The sequence below is a fragment of the Abrus precatorius genome, unplaced genomic scaffold (genome assembly GCF_003935025.1).
Source record: "Abrus precatorius isolate BTA unplaced genomic scaffold, Abrus_2018 Scaffold9, whole genome shotgun sequence".
Taxonomy (NCBI): domain Eukaryota; kingdom Viridiplantae; phylum Streptophyta; class Magnoliopsida; order Fabales; family Fabaceae; genus Abrus; species Abrus precatorius.
Genome location: NW_020874439.1, coordinates 13,563,285 through 13,583,120, shown reverse-complemented (window position 1 = coordinate 13,583,120; position 19,836 = coordinate 13,563,285). Strand labels below are relative to the sequence as shown.

The following is a 19,836-nucleotide window of genomic DNA, read 5'->3' as shown; positions in this document are numbered from 1 at the left end:
CACCAACCACTGACAACACTATGGACTCACCTTTGGAGCCCTCTTTCACCTCATTTTCCGATCCCGCCCTCTGAATCTAACATTCCCATTGCCATTCGAAAAGGTATACGTTCTACTCGTAATCTTTCTCCTCATTATATTTCTTTAAGTTATCATCGTCTTTCTCATTCCTATTATTCTTGTCTTTCTTCCTTGTCCTCTATTTCTATTCCTAAAAGTGCAGGTGATGCATTTTTCCATCCCGGGTAGAAACAAGCTACGCTAGAGGAGATGTGTGCATTACAGAACAGTGGGACTTGGGACCTCGTTCCTCTACCACTAGGGAAGTCAGTTGTTGATTGTCGGTGGGTGTATACAGTCAAGGTAGGTCCAGACGGCAAGGTTGACCGGCTTAAGGCCCGTCTCGTCGCCAAAGGCTATACTCAAATTTTCGGTTGGATTATGGCGACACCTTCTCTCCCGTGGCCAAATTGCCCTCTGTGCAACTATTCCTATCCATTGCTGCCATACGTCATTGGCCTCTCTATCAGTTGGATATCAAGAATGCTTTCTTACATGGTGATTTGCTCGACGAAGTCTACATGGAGCAACCGCCTTGCTTTGTTGCTCAAGGGGAGTCCTCTGGTCTTGTATGTCGATTGCGAAAATCTTTATATGGCCTCAAGCAGTCACCCAGAGCATAGTTCAGTAGATTCACTACTGTGATTCAACAGTTTGACATGACTTAGAGTGAGGCTGACCATTCTGTCTTCTATCGTCACTCCCCTACCAGTTGCATCTACTTGGTTGTTTATATTGATGACATTGTCATCACAGGTAGTGACCATCAGAGCATCGTACAGGTGAAGCAACATCTCTTCAAACATTTTCAGACAAAGGATCTTGGCAAACTCAAATATTTTTTTGGGAATAGAAGTAGCACGGTCCAAAAATGGGATCATCATTTCTCAAAGGAAGTATGCAATGGATATTTTAGAAGAAACAAGAATGTTAACTTCCAAGCCAGTCGACACTCCCATGGATCCCAATGTCAAGCTCCTGCCAAATCAGGGGGAGCCTCTTCTAGATCCTGAAAGGTACAGACGGTTAGTAGGGAAGCTGAACTACTTCACTGTTACCCGTCCAAATATCTCATTTGCAGTGAGTGTAGTAAGTCAATTCCTCAACTCTCCATATAAGGAACATTGGGATGCAGTGATTCACATTGTTCGATACATCAAAGGAGCTCCAGGAAAAGGTCTTTTCTATGAAGACAAAGGACACACTCGAGTTGTGGGATATTCTGATGCAGATTGGGCAGGATCTCCCGTAGATAGAAGGTCCACCTCTGGATTCTGTATATTTGTCGGAGATAACCTTGTCTCTTGAAAAAGTAAGAAGCAGTTGTAGCCCGGTCGAGTGCGGAAGCGGAGTATCAAGCTATGGCTATAGCGAGTCAAGAGCTTATATGGCTCAAACAGTTGTTTCAAGAACTAAAGTTAGGAGAGGTCACACATATGTCACTTATATGTGATAATCAAGCTGTTATGCATATTGCCTCAAATCCAGTATTCCATGAGAGGACAAAGCACATTGAAGTTGATTATCACTTTGTCAGAGAGAAAGCCATGTCCAGAGAAATATCTACTAGTTTTGTCAATTCCCATGACCAACTAGCAGACATCTTTACTAAGTCACTAAGGAGTCCTCGAATTAACTACATATGTAACAAGCTTAGTGCATATGACCTATATGCTCTAGCTTGAGGGGGAGTGTTAGAATCTATTAGAATCTTGTAAATATAGTAACTGTATATCTTGTAATTATTTACTCTTCTCTATAAATTGGAATAACTCCGCTTTGCTCTAAACACGGATTCAATATTTTCTCTCTCAACACAATCAAATCACACAAGAAATAATTGAAATTATGGGGATTTAGTTATTGAGGAAGAAACTTTGAGAAGAAAGGCTTCAATTAATATTCTCTTAATATTGTGATGTGTTTACAATTTTATGATGGTCATAACAACTAAAACACTAACACTTACCTTCATACATTGTAACAATTATCATCTACATTGAAAGCTGACCTCAAAAATGATATTTGTGGCTAATAGTTCTTTCAAATTGCACACACTGGCATCTACAGTTTTCTAAACCCATCTCCCACTTGCAATGCACACATGATGTACTAAATTATGATAGAGATTTTGAATTCCTAAAATCATAATTCATAACATATTTTTATTCCCTGTTATTTACTTCTACCTGATGTTAGTTGTCTCACTGTCTACATTTCACTTTGACTTGCTGTCAGTCTTTTCTGGTTCTTACTTTTTTCAGGTATAAATTCAAATTTAGGATACCTTCATACTTCTCACTTGTCATTCGAAGGTAGTGGTTTCCACACATGACTTAAACTAACAGTGTCTGAACAAAATCCTAAGCTGTATCTTCTATCCTTTAGCCTTGCTGTACTGGAAGGAATTGCAATCAGCTTTAACCCTGAGTACAAAGTTTTGGGTAGTACTTACCCTTGGATTGCTCGAAAAGTACTTACGGATAGCTCTCCTCAGCTTAAATCTTCTTTAGAGACTCTTCTTTATGAGGTAAGTATAGAAAACCCTGCTTTCCCTATAGTACCTTAGATCTTGACCAATAAATGCAATTTTGATTCTCATAGCCGTATCTCTTTTTCTACCTTTCTTTGTTCCATACCATAACTAATTACTTTAGAATGTTTTTAAAAAATTATTATTTTTCACTTAATTTTGACTCTAATAGTCTTTGGTCAGGATGGTGTTTTCAGAATAGACCGTCTAGAGTCTTTGCTGAGAGAGGTAAAATGTTGCAATTTTCTTCTGTTTACTAGTTTTTTTTATTATATTAGTGCAAGTGCATAGTTATTGTCAAGTAGTATAAAAAATATCATATCCACGGGACTGTGCTATTAAGTACCGATTAATTGCAACGTAAATATGTAAAGCCTACCAATTGACAAGATTAAATGAAAAGAAAATATTAGAAAAAGGAAAAAAATTTAAAACTCTATTGCTTTAAATCAAAAAATTCAAATTCTAATTAAGTTTTAGGGATTTTTATTACCAATTAAAATTGATGAACTTAACTAAGATCCTTCTTTTGTTAATTCTTGATTTATTTTGAAGGTGAATTACCCTAAGGTGATTATTATTTCCTTTTAGAATACAACAACGTATTTAATTAGAATAACTTGTACTTTTATGATAATTAAATCCAATTAAACCCATTAAGTTATATGGTGATTTGGTAATTTCTCAAAAAATCCAATCCAATTAAATCCAAACATTCCTATTAGGAATAGCATGAAATCCTTGTTATTGAGTTAAATCAATAAATTTTATGGAGATATTCAACCCAGAGCATTGTTGAAATGCTTTGAGGTACCTTGTGCAATTTGGCATAAGATAATGTTTTCAATTTCCTTCCTAGTAAATCCCACTTCTCAATGAATTTGTTCAAAATGCCATCCTAATATGGTTCCATGACAGTCTCTCCGTGCTAAAACAGAAAAGCCTTTGGTAAAACAACAAACTGAAGGCACTGATTCAAGGATAGTTGTGAAGGAAATTCTTACTTTTACACTAACAGATAAGGTACATATTGTTTTTCGTCACTGATTAACATTATATTCTGTGACTACCTTTAACTTACTAAAATGGATTTCATGATAATTTTTGCAGGGTGAATTTGTGAGGGAAATACTTGTTCAAGAATTTGCTAAAGTATGTTTCTTCTAAGTTGTTTATTAATACTACAATTGCAGTGAGGAATATTAAAAATTGGACATTTGTTGTTTAAATCATTTGGCGTTATCATTTGGATGGATATTTTAGAGTATGTTATGACTGTCAGCATTTCCCTATTTGATTGCAAACTCTTGCATTGGATGAATTTTTAAAAATAATTGATACATTGTTAATAATATCCATATCATGATGTCACTGAGCTCATGTTAATGGAAGGGAACTATTATTTTTCTATTGTAGGATTTCTATGGACATACTGCAACACAATAGAAATTTAGCTACAGCATTGATCTTAAATTGTCATAATTGTATTTTATTGCAATTGCTTTTCTGTCAGTCTATCAGCAAGTTGTATAGATTCTAGAAAGGAAGCAATAATAGTGATTTAATTCCATTCCATGGGATCTTGGCTTTCATCTGTATGTCATGTTAATAAACTTAGATTTGTGGCTCTTTGTGCATTTTAGGCCAAAAATGCAGATGATTAGTTTAATCATTTTATCTTCATAAGATCCTTCATTCTTCATTTCTATTTTTAAACCCATCCTGCAAGTGTTCAAAATTTCTTTCAAAACCAAATACAGGGTTTAGATGCACTTGGGCTAGCAACATTGGAGACAGCTGCTGCAAGAGTTCCTTTCAGTGCTTTCTGCTTTTCCTCTTTAATGACTGAAGAGGATATAATCAACTTGAGAACCTTCCAACGCCTTATGCTATTGCTATTAGGGACCAGAAGAAAAGAAGACTACGATAATGTAAGATTTTTATTCTACGTTAAGAGATCTACATCTATGCATTATTATCATTGTGTATCATTTCTAATTTTAGGGCTACTTGACATTATGGTCTAATGTTCAGACTAGGAAGCAAGGAGCTTAGTATGCCTCTTACAACAGCACACCCCTCACGTTATAAAAAACTAGATTCATACTACATTATACCAAATCTAGGACTATTTATTTACCAAACTGTTAAGTTCACCAAACACAAATGTAAAAATAATGGTTAAGAATAGAAGAAATCAGAAATGGAGTAATCATAAGTGTACTGTTCACTGTTGGTACTGTTCTAGCGACCTACCTTTCTGCTGGTGATCACATGAACTAGACACCAACAAAGTGACCATTCCCTTCTCCTTCCAGATTTGTGGCAGCTTCATTTGCCCCTTCTAAGCTTATGGCTCTGGTTATGCCCTTAACTTTTGCTACTCCTCTCACCTACAATGACTTCCTTCGATTGTATAAGGAGCATCACGCTTCTAGTTCCACTGCTTCCGTTGTGCACACTAGTAATCCCTTCATCGGTATCTCTCATTCTTCCTCTCTTGCCTCATTAGTCCTTGATTTTGTGTTACTGATAAGAAGTCTCTTTTCTCTTATCTTTCTAATTCTGATTATTTACCATCAGTTTTAACATCCCTATTCTTTTTATTCATAAATTTCAATAAAACTTCATTAAAATAGGTAACATTTTAGATGAATTAGGAAATGTTCATGTTGATTTAAATCTTAAAATAATAGAAGTTATCAAAATCTTAAGACTTTACATATAAATTTCATTCATAATACAAAAATGTATTTTCACAATTTAAATTTAACATAAAAAAATTAAGATTGAAGGAATTAACTACTAAATATTACAAATATAATTCAAATAATTATTTACAGTAAACATTATCAAACCTTTTAAGTTTCCAAATTTGACATCAAATTGTATACATACCAAAATTAATTTTTAATTAAGAATTAATCAAAATTATAACTTCCTTAATACAACTTAAATCCTATCAGAGCAGATTCTTTCTCGCAACACCACTGAGAATATGATTCTAGAACGGATCTTTCTTCATTTTAATTCCTGAAAAATAGTTGTAAGAGTGAGTATTCATCACTCCACTAAATCCTTTATTTTATAAAAGAAACAAGTAATACAGAAACATTCTTAAATACAATATACACCAAAATAATACTAGTTTGCATTTATATTAATAAATTTACAGCAGAACAACCATCATAACAAGCACATCATTAATATTTCAAAACATACACTAAGATCATGTAATTTCATATATTTTTACGTCAATCAATATATCATAATACATGAGTCCTAATCATATTAATCAATTCAATTCAATACATGCATTATAATCACACCTGTCGATGTATTACAATACCTATATTTTAATCACATCAATTAATCTATTACAACACACGTATTATAATTACAAAATCACAATATTATAATACAAATATCATAATTACACATTCATTGTCCTTGGGATCCCTTGAGATCTTCCCTAAGTATAGATAGTCGCTGGTTAATCGAAATAACACAAATACTCCGTGTGTCCACATAGCCCTTTTTAGCAAATATATAATTAGGAGTTTAGTCGAGAAATGAGTATGAGGCATGTGATGCTGTCATTTTCAGTAATTCATGTGCATCCACTACGAACAACATTCACCACCTCTATTTTCCTTAGATTTTCCAAATTGTCTCCGCACTATATACCCCTCAGTATATCTGTGTAACTATCCATACTTAATCTCGTCAGTTTTTCATAACACACCACTTTCTCAACAATTCTCTTTTCATGGTTTTCTTTCACATTCAATCATTTTCACATTTTCTTAACAGTTCAAATAACACTTTATACAAATCCATGCAATATGCCAAAGGTGTGCTACCTCTGGACTCAATCCAAATCATATAATTTTGAAAAGTCATATTTGTACTCCCTTTAGATAATACTCAAATACATATAAATTTTCAAACAACAATACACAATAATAAGGTTCCATTAAATTACAATTAAATCATCAAACAATTTTGTCATAGGTCGAACACCTTTAGATAAATCACATACTACAATTACATTGCTAGAGAGCACACTCTCTCTATCTTTAATAAAAATCATCTATTCTAAATTTTAGCCTTTCCCGAGTACACATTGTTCAAGATAATACTTCACAATATCAACCGTATATACATAATAATCAATAGCAAAATCGTAGAAACTTTTTAAAACATATTTTATTCATAACTTTTACTATAAAATTTTGTTTGGGTAGGTCTGGAAACAAATCATAAGTTTTTCATGCCCGAGAATCCATTTTTAACATTGTAGTTTTAGGAAAATATTAGAGTTCTACTATCTAAAATAGAAAAATTTGAGTTTTTTAAGCCAACAACATATAAACAAGAATTAGGATTTAGGATCAACTTCCCTTACCTGGAAATAAGTCTCTCAAAATAAAAGAGATGAGAGACAATGTATCTAAGGTTAAATGGAGGTACAACGTTTTGGTAGAAGATATCGTCCAAAAACTAAGATCTTCCTATATATTTAAAGTGGAACATTTTTTAGAAGAGACAAAATGGAGAAATTAAAGTGAATTGAGAAGATTGAGCTTCCTTACTAAAAATCAAGAAGAAGAGATATCCAAGCTCGGATTCAAAAGAGATTTGGAGTCCAAGGGTGTTTTCTTTGAGAAAGGAAAGTGAGAAAACAGAGAAAGAGATGAGAATAGTTTCTTGCTTTGAGATATGTGCTTTTAGAAGGCCAAAATCACATAAACACCCTTTTTTTCTCGCGGTTTCTCGCTTGATCGAGAAAACTAGACAAATATTGCTACTTTTCTACTGATATTTTTGCTCAAGTGAGCTTGAGCGAAAACATGGCAGAGAGCTACCCATTTCTTTTGCTAATTTTTGCTCAAGCGACATATTTCTCGCTGGAGCGAGAATATAGGTGAGAAAATCTTATCCTTTTTTGCTTGAGTTAAAAGGAATATTCTTTTGTTCTTTTTTTCTAGAACTTCTTCCATTTGAAAACAAGAAATACAATTGAAAAATTAGGGTGTTACATCAGTCACTTTGGCCAATGCATCTCAAATGGATTTGGAGCATCTCTAGTTTTGATGTGAATCCTCCTCTTTCTCTCTCTTAGCGTTTGAAATTGGATCTATTGCTTTGTTGCATAGAAGTTGCAAATTTTCCTTTGCTATACGGTTCTGGTAGTTATGTGAATCTTGGAGTTTATGTGGTGAACTGCTCTGTAATAGGGCAACTTCAACCTACTCTAGCTTTAGTGCACAACATTTGGATAATGGATTTGAACCAGGTAGTTATGTTGTATCCTTATAATGCTGAACTTTGAAAAAATGACAACTTCTGTTTTGCTCATGGTGGTGGAAAGAGGTGTGTTGTTGTAGGTTGCACCAAGAGTGTGTAGCTGTACTAACTGTTGCATTAGCCATGGTGAGGGGAAGCAGTGCAAGTGTGAAGGTTGTGGAAAAAGTGCTAAGGGGAGCACAAATTTCTGCAAGGCACATGGTGTTGGAAAGCAATGTAGTTTGGGAGATGATAAGTGTGAGAAAGAGGAGGTTTTGCTTAAGCAAAATTTATGCGATTTCTCATCATTCTTGTATGAGTTGCTTAAGCAAATATTGACTGACCATTATATTCAGGCCAAAATTGGAGACGACCCGAATCCATCTCAAACACAATCTCAAGGTCTTGGTATTGTTCATCCTATTCCATCACTTTCCGTTAATATTGCTCTTTATGTTCTTGGATCTCCCTTTAATTTGTTATCTCATCTTAGCTGATGTTACCTTTTTTTAGTTGATTCTATTTTTTCAGTCTTCTCCCTCTTCTAAACCTTCAGAACCTGAGTCTATGTCTTTCACACTTCCCTCTTATCTTCCTCCTGTTCCAGTTATTTTTGACCAACTAGGGACATCACCTGATAGTCCCCTTTAGCGTCCGTTGCAAGTATACCATAGACAGAACCATACATCTTCTTTGCCACTGCCAACCAATGATTCACTTCCTTTTTTGACTTACCTCTGGCACCAACTTCTTCGACTCTTCTAGACTTGCCTCCTGAATCTAATTTTTTATTGCTCTTTTGAAAGATATATGCTCCACTCGTAATCCCTCTACCCATTATGTTATTCTAACATATCATCATTTGTCCCCTTCCCATTATACTTTTGTATTTTCTCGTTGTCATCTATTTCTATTCTTAAATATACACATGATGCTCTGTCTCATCCTCTAGATTAGTTCATCTTCTGTGAAAATCCTTGTATGGACTTAAAACAATCTATCGTCATTCTACCTTAGGATGCATTTATTTGATTGTTTATGCCCAAGAAAATATGTTGTCACTCCTTGACAGCAAAGAGTGGGCCATGGGATGACCCCTTTGTAATAGCACTGCTCCAATTCCTTGGCTAGAGGCATCTGTCTTAATTGTGAATTCTTCATCAAAGTTTGGCAATGCCAACACTGGTGCCAAAACCAATGTCAGTTTCAAACTCTAGAAGGCCCTTTCAGCTTTGGGTGTCTAACTAAATTCAACATTCTTTTATAAAAGAGCCGTTAGAGGGACAGCTATCTTACCATAATTACTGATGAAATGTCTATAATACCCAAATAGACCAAGAAAACCACGCAATTCCTTTACTGATTTAGGGGTAGGCCAACGTTGTACTGCTACCACCTTGTCAAGGTTTGGTTCTACTTCCCTAACTGAAATAATATGTCCCAAGTAGTCCAATCAACGTTTCCCAAAGCTACACTTCTTCAAATTCAGCACCAATGTATTATTCCTTAAGATTTGTAGAGTTTCCTGCAAGCACATCAAGTGTTCCTTCTAGTCATCGTTGTAAATTAAAATATCATTGAAGAATACCAAAATGAACCTCTGCAAGAATGGAAGAAAAATGTTGTTCATGAGATTTTGAAAGGTTGCAGGCGCATTGCCCACTATGAGTTCTAAAAGCTGTTTTGTGAATGTCTTCTTCCACCATTCAAATCTGGTTGTAGCCACTGCGTAAGCCCAATTGGGAAAAGTATGTAGTCCCATGCAATTCATCTAATAAATGGTCAATCAGTGGAATGGAAAACTTGTTTTTTATCGTGGCAGCATTTAACCTCTTGTAATCAGTGCAGAATCGCCAACTCCTATCCTTTTTCTTGATGCAAAATCGCCAACTACTATCCTTTTTCTTGATGAGAACAATTGAAGCAAATGCACTGTTGCTTTCTCTGATGAATCCTGTAGCCATCATGTCCTTGACCATTTTTTCAATTATGAGGGTACCTGTAAGGTTTAGAACATACTGCTTTGTCATCTACCTGTGTGATCTTATGATCATATGTCCATTTAGGGGGAAGGCTGCAAGGTTCCTAAAACAAATCCTCAAAATCACTCAAGACAATAGTCAGCTGCTGTTGCTGTTCAACCATGAGGCCATTGTGATCTTTATCATCCACAGGACTAGGACAGATTGAGTAGATTGAGTATGGAGCTGAAACCAAACACATCATCGCTTCCCTAGTTATAGACTTCAACTTTCCTTCTGTTGCCCAAATTTCCTGGTTTTGCTGCTCACCCTCCAGCATGACTCTCCTGCCCTCATGCTCAAATCGCATAGTCAAACAGGTACAATTCTATTGGATTTTCCCCAACATTTTTAACCATTGCATACCCAGGATGGCCCCAGAATTAGAACCCAGCAAGACCAATAAATCTCCCACAAAATTATTATCCTTGAATCTCCACTGCAATTGCTTGCAATTGCTCACACTTCTTAGTGATCAATATATGTTTGTCACTATCAACCAAGACAGGAAATTCTTTAATGAATTGAGTCCTTAACCCCAATTACTTAGCCCATTTTTCACTCAAAAAGTTGTGAGTGCTGCCGTTGTCCATCAAAAAAGGAACTTCTTGCTTCTTGATGATGCTTCTTGGCTGTAAGGTCTGACCCCTTGCTATCCCATGAAAAGCATGTAAGGATATGTGGACATCCTCTTCATCCAAAAGTTGTTGTCCGGCTGCTGCCAAAGTCATTTCACCTTCATCTGATTCAGCTTGTCTAGGATGATCTTCATCCTCTTCCTGAGCACTGAAAATGGCATTCAATTTTTCCCAAACTTAGCATTTTTGCCTGTGGTCATGTTCCCAAGGCTCTGCACAAAATCTGCATAGACTTTTTGCAATTTTTTCATTCATGTCCTTCTCTTTTTCTATGGATGAGAAGCATTGGATGATCTTATCGACGAGCTTTGCTACAAGTTGGTGATAGGGGTGCTTCGTCTGTTGTGACCCCACTGAAGACCATCCCTTGTACTGGTGACTGAAGGCTTATGTGGAAGAAGATTTTGGAAAAAGAAACCTCTTCTCCTATTCTTGCAAAATATCTGGCTGCAACCTAGCCAAACACATGGCATCTTGAACGTTTCCAGGATTATGAACACGTACCCATATTTTGAGCAGCAATTGCAAACCTCCCAAGAAGAAATTAACTACCATCTGCTCACTGACTTCCACGCATGCTAGCAACTCATCAAATCGGTCCATGTACTCTTCTAACAATCCATCTTCCTTCAGCTTTGATAAAGTGGTGTCCCATGTCCTGCAAGATTTGTTGCCAAGACTTTCTTTTTAAACTATTATGTGTTATATAATGCCACTGCCAAGCAAATGCATTTCTGTCCATAGATAATAGCAGCAACTTCTCAGGTGTTTCCTCCAATTCAAAGAATCGCTCTGCCTTTGCCTCCATTCTCTGTAATTCGTTCCATTAAATGTTGGGATAGGAATCTGTGCACGTTCGACAATCTTGTTGGAATCCAAGATTGATTCTGCATACTTGGTTTCTGTTGGGTCCAGACCAATTGGGCCTCTTCTCAAAACATATCAGAGGAGGAGGGGTAAAAAGGGGATTATAAGCAACGAGGCTGTTAGGGAAGATTCTAACGGAATAACAAATTGAATGACGTGGAGGAGGGAGAGAGCGGCTGAGGGAGGGGATATAAGGTAGATTGATCAGAGGAGAGAGGGGGGAATTATCTAAGAGGTGATTGGGAGGTGGCTGCTGCCTAGGGGAAGTTTCCATTTTAATCATCATTGCTTTTCTGTTATTCTTATTTTTCTGCTGTACTATCAAGGGGTTTCCCTGAGGTTTTGGTGCAAAATTCCACAAACATACTTAGTTCCTATCAGTTTCCAAATTATTTGTATTACCTACCAAAGATATTGTTGTAATATTGTTCAGGAGTTTCTGCATATTATCCATTGCGTGTTTATTATTCAGCTGTGATTCCATCATGATTTTCTCCAATCCTTCAATTGTTACTTCCAATCTTTATTGGAGATAGATCCCCCAATCATTGCAGACTATTGATACCAATTGTTAGGACTGAATCTCTTCACTCTTCTCCTAACTGAATCATAACACACGCACACACAAATTTCCTCAAAGAGAATTATTAAACTGGGCCTCAATCAGATGATTATTTATATGCTATTCCCCCACTCCTAAGGACAATTCCCGTGTTACAATGCTTCTCAATTACGCTTGTCCACCTAACCTACTGTACAAATAATAGAATTAACGACTAAACGGGAATATACTAATCTATTTATAACATAACCCAAAATCAAACATTAATACAAAGACATCTTTATGTATGGAAGCCCAAGAACAGGCAGCAAAACTAATGAAACTAGCTTAGAATAAGGGAGAGAAATATCCATGCATGCACTTTTGGCAGAGTCATGAGCAGTTCCTTTCCAAGCAAAAGCATCTTCAATTTTTAATAATTATTGGTGTAACTTACACTGTAGTAATTTGATAAATATGCATTATATATATATATATATATATAAGAATAAGAAGAAGAAATTGAAAAAGTTTGGAGGAGCCATGGCTTCGTTCTTTCACAAAGAAGCTTTGCCATTGACCTATGTAAAATTATCCTAATATAGAATTTTCTTCTGTTTACTCTTTAATGAGCATGGTTGTAGTCAGTAGTCACCACTAAAGGTTTCCTTAGATATGTATGTATTATTAATCCATCTACTAAGAAACCAGATGCTTTTGTATTTTCTTTTTTTGTGGATTGGGAAGGTGTGGAAAAGGCAAACTAGTTACACAACTAAATTATCGATCTCTCATTAAGGAGCGTTGATGTGTAAAAATCTGATCACTGGGCAAGTGTACCCGTTGTCGAAGTAATATTATTAAAATTAAAATTAAAGTACCAAGTATCGTATCCACAGGGACTGTTATTAAGAAACTTTTCCTTAATTGCGTAATTGTTAATAAATATGAGAAATAAACCTTGTTGATGAAATTGCTAAAAGTAAAAGAATAATAAATTAAAAGGAACAGATATTCTAGTGAAAATAAATTATAAAAAATTATGACTAAAGGTATTCAATGTAAAAAGGCAAGTATCTAGACTGTAAATCCCCCTAAGTGTCCAAATAACTGAAATTCTTCTTCAACTACTTAGTTCCAAACCCTTATCGCTGCAGGAAATTCCAAATTAAATCAATACCTTTCTCAAGAATAATGATTCCTAACCCTCAGTTGATTAATCGGAATCTCTTCCTTAATTAATACCCCTAGGTTGCATTAAGTTCATTATGAATTCCATAATTAGGGTTAATCCTAATACAGAACACTCACGTCTTTCTATCTCTAGAAATACATTCAAATCTTTTTAATTGAGCAATGTTAATTTCATGTAGGAATTTTACTCAAATTCAAACAAGAAAACAAGATAGAGAAAATTGATATTACTCAATTAAACCCAAGAGAAAAGAACATGAAATAGCATTAGAAGAATTCCAGAAAATTTAGTCAATTAGGATTCATTACGTCTAGATACTCAAAAGAAAGTTAGAACCTAAACATCTTGAAATTAAAATTACAAAAGAGATGAAATAAAATACTTAATCCCATCTTCTTGCCGTCTCTGAGTCTTTCGTCTCCAAAAACCGCCTCCCCTTTAGGTTTGAGTTCAGTTCTCCTTTTATAGAAATTATCCTAGGGTTTTTCTTGCAAAAGTTAAATTTCTGACGCGCGTAAAAGTACACGCCCAAGTACACGGCCATGTACTTGGCCGTGTACATCTCTGTTTTCTAATAGATGCCTTTCAAAGCTTTCCATAAAAGTACACGCTCATGTACACGGCCATGTATCTGGCCGTGTACATCTCTGGTCTTGACGATACACTTCAATTGACGCGACCAGTGAGATACATGCTCATATACACGGGCATGTACTTGCCCGTGTATATCTCTGGTTTCTTTTTTTCTTCAATTCTCGACATCTTTAAGGCTTTCACTTCTTGATCTTTTTTCCTGAAATATGAATAAAATGAAATTAATAATAGTAAATTTTCTCAATGAATAGCTTAAAACTCTCAATTATCATTCATGAATTACAATGTAGGATCAAGTATAGAAAGCATTTATCAAGCATAATGCCCTGTTTCATCCAATCTTAATTCAGAACATATGCTCTGAATTGATGCAGTTGTTTTCTTGTTGGTTTCTATATTGCAATGAGAATCATTTTGGTTTTTACGTGTTTAATTATACCCCAACACTGTCAGTCAATCTTTCAGCTCCCGTGTTTGGTTTGAGATTAATGTTGGGCAAATAATTGCATTTTTGTAAAAGTTCTCAAAAAAATGATGAAAATAAGCAATTATTTTTCCAAAATACGCTGAATCAATCATACAAATGAATAGTAAATGGGTAATCATTTTAATGTGTTGTTTATGCGTATGAATATTATTTGTACTTTCTGTCAATGACATGTAGGGAAGCAGACAGGTCAGTCCTTACAGGAATCAAATACTGTACCCGGAGGAGCTGACGTCAGTTTTGAATCAAGTTGAATCTATTCAAGACATTCTTCCTGTTCTTTCTATCATTCCTGAGGTAAATCTAAGGATTAGGATTTTATTTAAGAAATGTAGCCGTTTACCCATTTATCAATTAACAGGCACAACTCATAAGTCATTAGCAATTTGGCATTTTGATAATCTTTATTACTGCTGAAGCATGACTTTCTATTTAAATGCTAGCTCCCACAAGAATCCCAGCAGCAATTAGTTGAATTGCCAGCTAGAATGGTTAGACAGTTAATATCCCGGGCTGCTGCAAGAACTATAAGGAGGGTGTTTTTGTGATTTGCATGTACAGAAGCAGCTGAAATCTGTTTATGCTTCTCATCAAGTGACCAGAGAACATTTTCAAAAAATAGGACTTATTACGAGGCCTTCAATCTGCGTAATGTAAGCTTGAATACATTTTTTATTCCACAATAATTTTTTTGTTTTCAATTTAATCTATTCTTAATTTTATTTTTATTGTAAGTATTTGCTGAAGGTAACTTAGATTCTTTCCATAAACCTCAAATTATAATGTAGACCCAATGCATCAGTACCCATCACCCACACATTCTTTTGTGTTCAACAATCATCCCAATGCATACTTTATTTCTTCATATGTCAAAAACTATGTGGATAACCCTTGAACTACGCCATGGATGACTTTTTTATGAAAAGTTGATGTCTTTATCATTTATGCAAAATCATCAAAGTAGTTCTATAGAACGTTTGATAGATCTAGATTAGAACATCCGTCCGTAATAACGCAATTCAAAACTTCAATAACACTGTTGGGATTTGGGAAAGCTAAGAACTATAAGAAAAATGAACCCCATGAAGAATTTTTGTATGTATCTATAAAGGATATGTAATAAGTTGAACTTTGTGGTAAAATGTCAAGTTCAAAATAGAATGATCCACCTGAAAAAGACAACAAAACAAAGAATATAGTTGCTAGTTCTAAGAATAAAATAGTTTTGGCAAGTAGATCAAAAGAAACGGAATGCTTGCATCAAGATAAAATATGATTTAGTCTTGTAAATAAGATTAAATTTTGTTTTAGTTCTCTATTTTAGTTATTTATTTTTTGGTTCTCTTATCACTTTACACTTTGTTCTCTCAGGATCTAATGTGTTCTACTCTACATTAATTCACAAAGTAAATGTTAAATGCTCAACTAGTATCATACCTATAGAAAGGGTCTTTTTATTCCTTCAAAAACTTAGGTTACAACATGATTTGTAAACACGGATTTAGAAAACGTCTTATGCAATCTTCTAAAAAATAAAATAATCAATCTAATTCAATCTGATTCTTATAATTTCTATTTACATCCAATTTTATAATTACATGGTCCTAAATTAGGAAATATATAATTGACCAATTTGTCTTAAAATGGAGACAAAATCAACCAAGGAATCAAGGAAAGATTATGTATATGATATGATCTCCAACACTCTCCCTCAAGCTGGGTGGTGAATGTCAATCATCCCCAACTTGTAACTTAGGCTTTCATAATTATGTCGTGGAAATCTTTAGTGAAGATCTCTGTTCTTTGTTGACTTAATGGAGTAAATTTCAGTATAACCCTTCCTTCATCAATCTTTTCCTTGAAAATGTGGCGATTTATTTCCACGTTTGGTTCAGTCATGGTGGACTGAACTTTTTGTAATGCTTATAGCTGCTTTGTTATCGCAAAGGATACTCATAGCATGATCTGATGGCACAGTCAATTCCTTAAGCATTTATTGAATCTATATTCCTTCATATATCCCTTGAGCTATGGCTCTAAATTATGTTTCAGCATTACTTATAGGAACTATGGATTGCTTCTCCAACTTACTAGGTTACCCCATACATAGGAACAAAAGCTTGTGGTTGACCTTCGATTTGAAATAAAACTAGCCGAGTCTTCATCTGGAAAAACATCTATATTTCTTCTTGAATTTTTTCATAAATAGTGTCCTTTTCTAGGTGTCTTTTTCAAATATTGTAGAATTTGATTGACAGCTTTCATGTGACTTCTTGAGGGATTGTTCATGAACCAACTTACCATGCAAACAACATAGCATATATCAAGACGTGGATGTGTCAAATAAATCAATCTTCTCAGTAATCTTTGTTACATATCCCAATTTCTAGGCGAGCTTTCTTTCTCATCTCCAAGGTTTACATTCGATTCTATAGGTGTATTTGCTAGTTTGTAACCTAGCATTCCTGTTTCTCTCAACAAATCTAGAGTTTATTTCCGCTAGGATAGCGATACCCCTTTTTGTTAGAGCTATTTCTATCTTGGGAAAATATCAAAGACGATTCATATCTTTGACTTCAAATTCTCTGGCAAGAAAGCTTTTTCAGTTTCTGAATTTCTTTTTCATTGTCCCCTATGATGATAATATCATCTACATAGTCAATGAATAAAGCTATCTTTCCATTTTCTTCGTGCTTTACAAACATTGTATGATCATGATTCTTCACTAGACAGGTTAACTGCTCAAACTGGGCCCTCAAAGATTGCTCGAGACCGTAGAGGGACTTTCTTAGTTTGCACACCTTGTTATTCTCTAGGGCTTCCAATCTAGAAGGGATCCTCATGTAGACTTCTTCGAGTTCACCATTCAGAAATACATTTTTGATATTTAGCTGATGAAGGGGACAATCTAGATTAGCTGCTATAGACATGACGATGCGAACATAGTTCATTTTTGCAACTGGGATAAATGTCTCTTTATAATCTATTCCATAGGATTTTGTGAACCATTTGGCCACCAACCTAGCTTTGTAATGATTCATTGTGTCATCTATTTTATATTTGATTGAAAAAAAATCCACTTACAACATACTAGTTTCGTTCCTTCTAGCAGATTTGTGAGTTCCTATGTTCCATTTTTTCTAGTGCAGTTATTTCTGGTTCCATGGAGGCCTTCCACTTTGGTTGTTGGAGAGCTTTTTCTACATCATATGGTACATTTATGCTGTCCAGATTAGTGACAAGAGCCCTATATTCCTATGACAAATTCTCATAGGACATATAGTTACCAATAGGGTGCTAAGTGCAAGACCACTTCCCTTTTCACAAAGAAATAGTCTTATCAAGATCATAAAAAATTGAATAATCATTTACGGGATCAGAAGGTATGTTACCTAATTCACTTACATTTGTATTCGGGTCATAGGACTGACTTTGCATTGAAGATATACAAGTCTCTAGTTCCTTTTGAGTCTTCCTTTTCCTCAAGTACACTAGTAGTATTCTTGACCATTATCAGGTCTCTAAGTAATTCACCTCCATCTTGGATTCCTTCTTGTAGAGGAATTTCTAGTTTTATGGTGGATAGAGGAATTTCTAGTTTTATGGTGGATAGAGATACTAGTCTGCTTCTGGAATAATTGCTAGTTCAAATAAAACAATGGCTCGTTTAATAATGATATGATTTGAGATCTGCTCAAGCTTTAAAGGCTGGAATTCTTAGTCCAATATCTCCCCCGGAATGCCAACTTGGGGTAAAAAGCCTATTTTTCAAAAATTGTCAATGTCCATACTTGTGTAGAACTTCTGTGTAATGAGTGAATAGCAATGGTATCCTTTTTGGTTAGGGAAGTAACCAATAAAATTACATTTTATTTATTTTGCGTCAAGTTTGCTAGGGATGGGTTGGTGGTTAGGGACAAACGTGGTACAGCAAAATATTTTGGGAGGTAAGTGGGTAAAGAGATGTGGGTTAAGGCAATGTGGTTGGAGAGTTTGGAGAGGGATTTTATACTTGAGGGCTTTGGAAGAGATTCAGTTGATTAAGTAAGTTGCGGAAAAGACGACTTCTTCGCAAAAATGATTTGGGACATTTGTTGCCATCACAAGAGACCTAATGACTTCTAAGAGGTGTCTATTTTTGCATTTTGCAACCCCATTTTGTTGGGTTGTATCAACTCACGATGATTGATGGACAATCACGTACTTGTGGAGATAGGATTCATGCATAGTATTGTTGTATTCTCAACCATTATCAGCTCTTAGAATTTGCACCTTGGTTTGAAAATGTGTTTGGACCATTTGGTGAAAGGATTCAAATATTTATGTGAACTCTGATTTGTCTTTTATATAAGGAAAACTCGAGTAATCCTTGTGTGGTCATCTATGCAAACGGTTTTGAGGGCTTGTAGGATTAAGGATGGTAACTACTAATTGCAAGTTTGGCTAATTGACAATTTCTATACTGAAATATGTCCTTTTTTTATTAAAAATTGAAAGCAATATTTGGTCAAGATACATGAAATTAAGGTGGCCAAGTCTATGGCCATAACATTACATCATCATCCTCTTTTCTATGAGCAACATAACCTTTTCCTCTTGATTCTTCGTGATTATCAACTTGAAGGAAGTAGAGACCTGCAAATTTTTCAATATTGCTAATCCTATTCCCCGAATCTATTGCTTGATATTCACACATATTTGGAAGGAATTTAGTAATGCAATTAAGATCTCGAGTCAGTTTGTTGATCGATAAAAAATTGAAGTCTAATTTTGGAACATAAAGGACAAAATTGAGTGTAATATCTTTGGATACCACAATTGATCCTTTACCAGCTGCTGTATATGTTCCATCAACAATTCTTACCAAGGAGCTATCTTCACATGGAATGTAGTGATTAAATAGAGTAACATCCCTTGTCATATGGTCAGAAGCTCCAAATCTACTATCCAAGACGTGTTTATCATGTCCAATAGAAAATGCACTCAATGTGTTACCTTTTTGTGCCAACAACCTATGGTGGAGGAGGCTTTAACTGTTGGTTGATTGATTTGTTGGAATAGTTTTTCTAAGATCTTCATTTTCTCTTTACTAAACGGTCTTAGTTTTGATTTCTTAGTTTTACCAGTAATGTACTCCTCCTTTACCTTCCTTCTAGGTAAATGCAAATTGATCTAGCCCATTGAGTGTAGTTTTGGCTATTTAATTTATAGCCTATTGGAAGAGCAGTTGGCTCAGTCAGGCTTGGAACTTGGGAATATTTCTCCCTACCTTGGATTTTGGGTTGGTGATCTCGTCAGCCATTAGAAAAAAAAAATGAAGGAACCTATGCCTGAATCATTGTTAGCTTTGATACCATGTAGAAAGGGTATATTTATTCCTTGAGAAATTAGGTTACAACATGATCTATAAATACTAATTAAGAAAACATCTCATGCAATCTTCTAAAAAAGGAAACAATCAGTCTATTCCATCTAATTCCTGTAATTCCTATTTACATTCAATTCTATAATTAGGAAATATATAATTGACTAGTCTGTCTTAAAATGGAAACAATATCAGCCAAGGTATCAGAAAAATTTATGTATACGATATGATCTCCAACACCAAATC

The 19,836-nt window shown here is 35.0% G+C and overlaps 1 protein-coding gene across 9 annotated transcripts in view; it reads left to right on the top strand.

Annotated features, from left to right (window-relative positions):
* Positions 1 to 15,122, top strand: part of LOC113850078 (uncharacterized aarF domain-containing protein kinase At1g71810, chloroplastic) — a 43,260-nt gene extending 28,138 nt beyond the window's left edge. For 3 of the 9 annotated variants that reach the window (XR_003502165.1, XR_003502164.1, XR_003502166.1), the window contains 8 exons: positions 2,325 to 2,375; positions 2,449 to 2,590; positions 2,777 to 2,821; positions 3,531 to 3,616; positions 3,704 to 3,745; positions 4,354 to 4,524; positions 14,403 to 14,522; positions 14,669 to 15,089. Coding sequence is in view for 4 of the 9 variants with exons in the window: in XM_027480428.1 (XP_027336229.1) it covers positions 2,325 to 2,375; positions 2,449 to 2,590; positions 2,777 to 2,821; positions 3,512 to 3,616; positions 3,704 to 3,745; positions 4,354 to 4,524; positions 14,403 to 14,522; positions 14,669 to 14,773 (781 nt within the window). In the remaining 5 variants the exon portion in view is untranslated. Of the gene's footprint in view, positions 1 to 160; positions 2,376 to 2,448; positions 2,591 to 2,765; positions 2,822 to 3,511; positions 3,617 to 3,703; positions 3,746 to 4,353; positions 4,525 to 14,402; positions 14,523 to 14,668 lie in introns of those variants that run through there. The other 6 variants (XR_003502167.1, XM_027480428.1, XM_027480432.1 and 3 more) reach the window with 6 other exon arrangements.
* Positions 15,123 to 19,836: the final 4,714 nt, after the last annotated feature.